Source organism: Gallus gallus, chromosome 11 (genome assembly GCF_016699485.2).
Source record: "Gallus gallus isolate bGalGal1 chromosome 11, bGalGal1.mat.broiler.GRCg7b, whole genome shotgun sequence".
Classification (NCBI taxonomy): Eukaryota; Metazoa; Chordata; class Aves; order Galliformes; family Phasianidae; genus Gallus; species Gallus gallus.
Window position 1 is genome coordinate 2,740,907 of NC_052542.1, and position 8,171 is coordinate 2,749,077.

The following is an 8,171-nucleotide window of genomic DNA, read 5'->3' on the forward strand; positions in this document are numbered from 1 at the left end:
CCACGCAGTGCTGACCGAGGAGGGGAGGGGATTTTAAAGGGGAGGGATGGAGCCGGAGGTGGTGGCCCTGGGTCACTGCCCTCTGCGCTGCCCTGGAGGTGGTGGGCACGGGGGTCTGGGGGGGCTTTGGTGCTGCATGAATGACTGCAGGCAGGCAGAGGTGTAGCAGAGTGAACACAAAACATTTAATCATGTAACACAGAAAGCAGTGAAAAAGACAAATGACAATTTTCCAGCCTCTTCCCATCCTAACAGTCGTTTCTGACCCCACCCCCTAAGATCCCACCCAAAATTTCCCACCCCCCAATCAGTTTCTCATCCCCCCCGTGCCCCACCCACCACAACTTTCTCAGTCCCCCAAATTCCCACCCACAACATTTCCAGCCCCCCCAAAATCACACCCCAATAATTCCCTCCCCCAAATTCCAATAGTTTCAGAGCATGACATTTTCAGAGTACAAGAACTTCCCCCCCCACATTCCCACCCCAATAATTTCCCACCCCACAAAATGCTAACCTCCTCCCCCAGTTCTCCTGCCAACAATTACACAGTCAAATAATTGCTGATGCCAACAGTCTCCCACCTCAACCACTTCCCACCCCCCAGAAATTTCCCACCCCCAACCATTTCCCACCCCCCAACCATTTCCCACCCCCAGAAATTTCCCACCCCCAACCATTTCCCACCCCCCAACCATTTCCCACCCCCAACCATTTCCCACCCCCCAACCATTTCCCACCCCCCAGAAATTCCCACCCCAACACTTTGACAGTTTGACGTGTTTACAGTCCAAGTATTTCACAGCCCAACCACGTCCCACTCCAATGATGACTTTGGAGGACCGCTCATTTGTGGAGGGGGACGGATGGGGCCGGTGATGGTGCCCCTGGAACACAGCCCCTCGTGCCTGGGCGCTGCGGGGGCTGTCAAGGAGCCCGGGTCGTTGCCACTGCCCACTCCCTTGCTGCTGCCAGCCACAGTGCTGTCCAAAGCCGGTGTTGCCGAGCGCCGGTGTTTACGCCGTTTGACTTTCCTGCGTGGCTGCAGCTTCCCGTTGTTGGCTGGGATGCTGCCAGCAGGTGCTGTGAAGTGGTGCGTGTCCGCCACCCGGCAGGAGACAAAACCGGGTGGCAGTGCCAGGCGGGTGACAACCACCCGGGGCTGCTTCTGCCGCACCTCTTCCATGAGCTGTGATGTTTGTGGCAAAGGAGGCACGGGGCGCTTGGCTGGCTTCGTGCTGTCCTGATGGTGCTCGTCCACCACCCGGCAGGAGACACAGCCGGGTGGTAGTGCCAGGCGGCTGAGAACCACCCGGGGCTGCTTCCACTGCGCCTCTTCCATGAGTTGTGCACGGTGGAGCGAAGGAGGCGCAGGAGCAGCCAGAGGGGTCGGCAGGGGCAGTTCCGGTGGTGCGACAGCAGGCAGCAGCAAAGGCCTGCAGGGCAGCAGCTCAGAGAATGGGTCGGTGGGGGTCCCGCTGCTGGGGACATCGGGGCTTTGTGGCTGCGTGGCTGCGTTGATCCATGCAACGAGTTCTTCTCTTTCCTGGCTGTCCAGTTCCCCCAGCAGCTCGTCCTGAGGCACGTCACTCTTCAGGTATTCCTCTTTGACTTTGGAACCGTCTTGGTTCTCCTGGGGAACCTCGACAGCACCCGCCACCTCTGAAAAAGCACGAACATCCCCCCAAGCAGAGACAACAGCCTTCCCACACCCACTCTGTGCAGACCCCCACCCACCAGCTCCGCGGCCCTCAATCTCACCGTTGATCCAGGTGAGCAGACCCTCAGTGTCCACAGTACCATCCAACACGTCCAAGCTGGTCATCACTGCTAGGAAGAGCACAGAAATCCCCCGGAGGGGCAAAGCCAGCTTTTGCCTACTCACCTAGTGCAGACAGCCACCCGCCAGCTCTGCAGCCCCCTAGCTCACCGTCCGGTTCCAGAGTCGTGACGGTGCAGGCAAGTGGAGCTGTTCTGGTATGGGGACGTCTGATGGTGGGTGCAGGGTGCCCCTGGTCCTCCATGAGCACCTCCATGAGCGTCACCAAAGGGCTCCATAGGCATAAAACCCCCCAAAAGTCTCATCCCAAAAGGTTTTCAGTCGTCAAGTTCACAGTCCAACAACGTCCCATCCCACTCCAGTGTGGAGGACTGCTCAGTTCTGGACGGGAGGGAAGGGGCTGCTGGTGGTGCCCCTGGGACGCTGCCGCTGCTGCCTGGTGCTGCGGGGGCCGGCGAGGAGCGCAGGGTTACGGATAGCCGTACTTGTCGGCTATGGCCATGTCTATCGCCCGCTGCACCAGGAACTGCACGGGGCCGATCTTCATCTGGTGGGCTGCCCGCTCCCGCTCCTCCTGGGCCAGCTTCTTCATGCGCTCCCGCTCGGGCCGCTGCTCGGGTGTGATGGGCAGCGACTCCTCCAGTGCTGTGTGTGCCGCACGGCCACCCGCTCGGGGCCCCACACAGGGCACAAAGTCCACGGAGCGCCGTGGCCGAGGCTGCTGCCTGTGCTGCTGTGATGGTGGGTCCCTCCGCAGCGGTGAGCTCCTCCGTGGGGACGGGCGCAGGCAGCTTGGCGCCGTCTTCTTGGCAGTGTCCTCCACTTGCACCGTGGTGCCTGGTGGTGCCGGCACTGCCTTGTCCGTGCTGCCGCGTTGGGGCTGGGGGCCAGCAGGCACAGCGCTGGCTGTGGGTTGGGGCTGCACAGAGGGTGGCTGGTGCACCGGCCCCACCGCAGTCACCCTCTGCCCCAGCGGGTGCACGGCCTGGATGGATTCCAGCAAGTGTCTGCGCAGCTCGCTGGCAGTGCCTGCTTGCCCGCTGCTGCTGCTGGCTCCTGTTCGGGCCCCAGCCGGCTTCACTTGGTGTGGGTGTTTGCGGCCTTTTCTCTCCTTGCGTGGCGGCAGCTTCCCCTTCTTGGCTGGGGCACTGCTGATGGACTGCTCTTGCCTGGAGGTGTCCTGTTTCTTGGGGATGCCGGCAGGCGCAGGGCGCTTGGCCTGCTTGGTGCTGTCCCTGTGCTTCTTGTCCGCCACCCGGCAGGGGACAGAGCCCGGTGACAGTGGCGAGCGGATCTGAACCACCGGGGGCTGCCTTTGCTGCACCTCCTCAATGGGCTGTGCGGTACGGGGTGGGGGAGGCGTGGTGGCAACCAGGGGAGTCAGCCGTGGACTGAGCTGGCGACTTGCTGGTGGCACGACGGGGGGCAGCAGCGACAACCCACGCTGCATCTCAGGCAGGAGCCCAGGGGATGGTGGAAGTCCCCAGAAGGGGTCGGTGGGGATCCCAGTGGCAGCCTGTGGCTCCGTGCTGAGCTCTTTGCTTTCCCTGGGGTTGTCAGGGAGCTCAGCGATGAAGGGAGGGGAGCCTGGGCTGCTGGGGTTCTCGTGGGAGACCTCAGCAGCACTGGCCACATCTGAAAAAGCAAGAACATCCCCCAAAATGGCGATGACAGCCTTCCCACACCCACTCTGTGCAGGCACCCACCTGCTAGCTCTGCAGCCCCCAGACTCACCGTTGGCCCAAGAAAGCAGCCCCTGAATGTCCGTGACGTCATCCGGCACATCTGAGCTGGTCATCACTGCTGGGAAAAGCACGAAAATCCGCACAGGGGCAATGCCAGGATTCGCCTACTCGCTTAGTAGAGATACCCACCCTCCAGCTCTGCAGACCCCTAAACTCACCGCCAGGTTCCAAAGTGGTGGCACTGCGGGTGGGCGGAGATGTATCAATATGGAGGCACGTGGTGGTGGGCGTCGGGTTCCCCTGGTCCTCCGTGAGCTCCACGACGTCTGCAAAGGGCTCCATAGGCAGCTCCCAGCTGCCGGGCAAGTTGCAGGGCATGGGGTAGACCTGTCCGTGGCGTGGAGGCACCTGAAAAAGAACTGGCGGGGGGCCGGGGCGGCCGGGGGCCTGCAGCAGGCAGGTGCCTGCGGGCTGCCGGGGCTGTGCATGGAACACGGCCCCAGGCCCCAGCCCCATCGGCTGCTGGGGCAGCGGCGTCCCTGCCACCAGGGGATGTGCCCAGCGGTGGACAGGGACACAGGGAGGAGCCACAGCTTGGTGCAGCCCCCCAGGTGGGAGCTGCACCACTGGTAACAGCTGAGCCCTAGGTAGGAGCAGCCCCCCAGGCGGGAGCTGCACTACCTGCCCCTGGATGCCTGGCACCCCAGGCCAGACAGAGGCCTGGGGCACCAGGTAGGTGGCAGTGGGGACAGGGAGGGGTTGGGGTGGTACCGGCCTCGGTCCGCGGATGGTGGGCTGCATCCAGGCGGGGTCCGGTGGCGGCACAGTCGCTTCAGCAAAAATGGCGTCGGGTGTCAGAGGCACCGTCAGCGCTCCTCGAGGGATTCTCTCTGTGGGCAGAGGCCAAAATGGGCGCTGGGGTGAGATCCGGGACACAGGGGTGGGACCTGGGGCACTGGGGTGAGATCTGGGGCGCTTGGATGATATCTGGGTTGCTGGGGTGAGATCTGGGGCGCTGGGGTCCCAGGAGCAGGGGGAGCCTGCTGCCTTACCTGCCATGACAGCTGGAGAGTGGCAGTTAGGGGAGCCCCTCCCCCAACGGCAGCTCCGTGACCGTTGGGGTCAGCCCCTTCCCCCCAGGCTTGCGATGGTGTTATTCTTCATACCCAAACATCCTTCCCATCCCAGTCGTTTCCCATGCCAATGGTCAGTTGCCATCCCGATGGGCATTTTGCAGCCCAATGCTCTTCCTTCCCAAGGGTCTCCCATGCCAGTGGGGATTTGCCACCCCTGCAGTGAGTTCTCACCCCAGGGATGGTTTCCCCTCCCAGTAAGGATATCCCGGCCAAGTGATTTCCAATCCTCACCCCCCAAGATCATGTCTATCCAGCCCATGGCTAAGATCTTAAACCACCGGCATTAATTACCGCTTTTTGAAAGTGGTGGCAGCCATGGTAGGCCAATTAGACAGGTAAGAGTGAAAATGACTGGTTTCTGTGGGACGGCCCTGCTTTCGCTGAGAACACTGCAGGAATGAGTCAGTGCCCATGCAGCGCATGCCGAGCTTGTTACCGTGAAATGGTCCTTTGTGCCTCGAAGAACATCGCTGGCTTTCTATCACGGACTTTTTCTCCTGGCTTTGCATGTATCTTGGGGCACTGCTAGCGAGGCCAGGACAGAACAGACAGCACTGTCTTTTCTGCTCTTCCCTCTTCTGTGCTTCCCTTTTCTGCTCTTCTCCTCATCTGCCCTTCAGCTCTTCTCCCTTAGTGTCAGCCACTCCTCCGCTGCTCTTCTGCTGTTCTTTCCTCCTTGTATCCTCACCACTCCTCTCCTGCGCCTGTACTCCTCTTCTGCTTTGCTTTCTTACCTGTCTCGTCTCCTGTTCTCCTCATCTGCTCTTCTGACTTAACTGTATCCTCTTTGCACATCTTATGCTCTACTGTTCTTCTGTTCTGACCACTATCTGCTCTTCTACTGTACTGCTCTTTTCCTTCTCTGCTCTTCTGTCGTCTCTTCCTCCCTTCTGCTCTTCTTCTCTTCTGCGCTTCTCCCTGACCTGTGTCCTCTCTTCCCCTCTTCTCTATTTCTGCCATCCCCGTACTCTCTCCTCTCCTCTTCAGCTCCTCTCCATTTCTGCTTTTCTGTCTTACCTGTGTCCGCTCATCTCCCTTTCTGCTCTTCTCCTCCTGGTCAGCGTCCAATGTCTGCACCACAACTCTATGTCAGTCTTTGTTTTGGGGTGGGCATAGATTTGTAGAAGAAAAGCTCTCGTGCTGTGCCCGAAAGGTGGTCTAAAGGAGCCCCTCAGGCAGCTTGTTTCTCCAAAGGCCACAGCGTCAGCTCACGTTAACTTTGAAGGACTCCACTGTACATCTCCAGGAATTGCTTTTGATTGGAGAATTTTCTGGAGTTGCTGCCAGTCGTTGCTCGGACGAACTGAGGCTTTTATCCCTGTATCTCTGCGGGAAAGCAGAGCGGAGGGCACGCTCCTTAGTGCTCTTAGTGCCCATGAGGATGTTCCACCGCGCCCCTGCAGGCTTTCTGCACGGCAGGAGGTTTTAGCTTGAAATGACTCATTTCCCTCTGCCGTGCAGAAATGCCCATTTGTTTTGGAGGTTCTTCAGTTCTGCAGAGTTCCCAGAAATCCCAGAAAACACCCAGTTCTGCAGAGTTCCCAGGGTGTCTTACGTCAGCCTCAATAGCTGCTGGGGATGTCTCACAGATTAATGGAAAAGGAAAAAGAACACCCGCATAGTGTTTCGTCTGACGGGAAGGAGAAAGTTTTGCAGCGGGCAGCACATCACAGAGACCCGAAGCACGGCTGAACGAGGCTTAATGAAGACTGTAAGAAATAAGAGCTGTGAGGAAAATGCAGACGCACTCTGCTTTCCTCTCCTGCCCCACGCCTTCTGCCCCCGTCAGAGGGGAGGAACGAGCTGTGCTTCCCCAGGGACTTTCCTCTTGCAGCCACGCACCCCTCAGGTGGGAGCATCCCCGGCTGCAGGACAGGAAAAGCAGTTCTTGCCGTGTTCCATCTCCCCCGGCCATGTAACTCCCGGCTCCGGCCTTTCTGTGAGCACGGGGAAGGCACAGGGGATGGCTGCTGCAGGTGCCGCAGGCCGCAAAGCTGCATCTCCTCAGCTCTGAGGAACCCAACCCAAAGCGCGCTCTCTCCGGCAGCCTGTCAGCACTCCAGCTGAGCTCATCTCTCCCCGCAGCCCGACTCCGGGTCGGGCTCTCTGGGTGAGCTCCTGGCTGACAGCAGTGCTGCCCTCTGCCCTCGCCTGGGCCTGCTGGGAGCTGCAGGCCCCGCAGGAGCTACCACTCCCAGGATGCCGTGCGGCAGCACCGGGAGCCGCCATGACAGTGCTGTGTGCAGTGCTGTGCAGGCACAGGGCACAGGGCACCGGGTGCTCCTTCCCTGACCCTGCCAGGAGGTAAGGGTCCATGTGACCATGGTTTGGGGGAGCGGTCTGAAATGTGCTGAGCGGTTGCTGTGCTGCCTGGGAAGGACGCAGCTCCCAGCCCATGGCTTGAGAAGGGAGAGCAGGGCCCATGTTTGGGTGCAGCAGCGCAGCACAGGCAGTAGCTGCGCTGTGCCATGCTTCCAAGGAAGCATTTCTGTGTTGGGGAGCTCTGGTGGTTTTGCTGCTCCAGGTGGATCTGTGCTGGGCGTTCCTGGTTCTCCGTTGGCACTTTCTCCATCGGGATGAAAGGCAGCTCCCCGTTCCTTCCCAGCAGTGCCTCAGCAGCGGTCAGTGCTCCTGGAGCCCTGTTCTGTGCAGCTGCCTGTGCGATGGGTGCTGTCAACGTCTCAACGTACTGTTTTTCTTTGTTTAGTGCCGCTTTCTACCATTATTTTTCCAACTCTAGCAGTGTCTTCCCACCGTTTCCCGTGCTTTCCTTTTTTTTTTTTTTTTTTTTTATTCTTTTCCCTTGCTTTTCCATCATTTCCCCCCTTTTTCCCCCACCTTTTCCCATGCTTTCTAAACTTAGGCCTTTCTGCACTTGGGCCAGAGGAATCCCAGGCTGGAAGGAGCAGTCCTTGAGAGCAGCCCTGCAGAGATGGACCCGAGGGTCCTGGTGGATGAAAAAGTGAACATGAGCCAGCAGCGTGCTCTTGCAGCTCGGAAAGCAAATGCTTTCCTGGTGTCCATCAGAAGAGGGGTGGCCAGCAGGGACAGGGAGGTGATTGTGCCTCTCTACTCTGCCCTCGTGAGATCCCATGTGGAGTGCCGCGTCCAGGCCTGGGGCCCCCGGTACAAGAAAGACAGAGGGCTGCTGGAGGGGGTCCAGAGCAGGGCCACAAAGATGATCAGAGGGCTGCAGCACCTGCCCTATTGAAGACAGGCTGAGGGAGCTGGGCTTGTTCAGCCTGGAGAAGAGAAGGCTGTGGGGTGACCTCGTTGCAGCCTTTCCATACCTAAAGGGAGCCTACAAACAGGAGGGGAGTCAACTCTTTGAAAGGGTGGATAACAGCAGGACAAATGGAAATGGGAAGGAGGGAAGATTTAGGTTGGATGTCAGGGGGAAGTTCTTTACTCTGAGAGCGGTGAGGTGCTGGAACAGCTGCCCAGGGAGGCTGTGGATGCCCCATCCCTGGAGGTGTTGAAGGCCAGGTTGGATGGGGCCCTGGGCAGCCTGGTCTAGTACTGAATGTGGAGGTTGGTGGCCCTGCATTCAGCAGGCATGAAGCTGCCTTG

General features: G+C 59.6%; 1 protein-coding gene and 1 long non-coding RNA gene across 4 annotated transcripts; both read right to left on the bottom strand.

Annotated features, from left to right (window-relative positions):
- Positions 1 to 1,361: 1,361 nt before the first annotated feature.
- Positions 1,362 to 4,292, bottom strand: LOC112533293 (serine/arginine repetitive matrix protein 1-like). 3 transcript variants are annotated; one of them, XM_040707198.1, is made up of 5 exons: positions 3,684 to 4,292; positions 3,515 to 3,580; positions 1,931 to 3,415; positions 1,762 to 1,827; positions 1,362 to 1,662 (listed from the first exon to the last, which is right to left on the bottom strand). In XM_040707198.1, exons 1-3 carry the CDS (start codon positions 4,264 to 4,266, stop codon positions 2,250 to 2,252), a joined length of 1,815 nt encoding a protein of 604 aa, XP_040563132.1. In that variant the 5' UTR covers positions 4,267 to 4,292; the 3' UTR covers positions 1,362 to 1,662; positions 1,762 to 1,827; positions 1,931 to 2,249. The 3 variants fall into 3 exon arrangements, with proteins under 3 accessions (XP_040563132.1, XP_040563130.1, XP_040563131.1); XM_040707196.1 differs by having other exon boundaries at positions 3,515 to 3,583; XM_040707197.1 differs by having other exon boundaries at positions 1,762 to 1,830; positions 3,515 to 3,583.
- Positions 4,293 to 4,307: 15 nt separating this feature from the next.
- Positions 4,308 to 6,750, bottom strand: LOC121111699. Its single transcript, XR_005863001.2, has 3 exons — positions 5,619 to 6,750; positions 5,038 to 5,126; positions 4,308 to 4,355 (listed from the first exon to the last, which is right to left on the bottom strand). It is a non-coding gene; the product is annotated as an uncharacterized LOC121111699 (long non-coding RNA).
- Between the last annotated feature and the right edge of the window lie 1,421 nt (positions 6,751 to 8,171).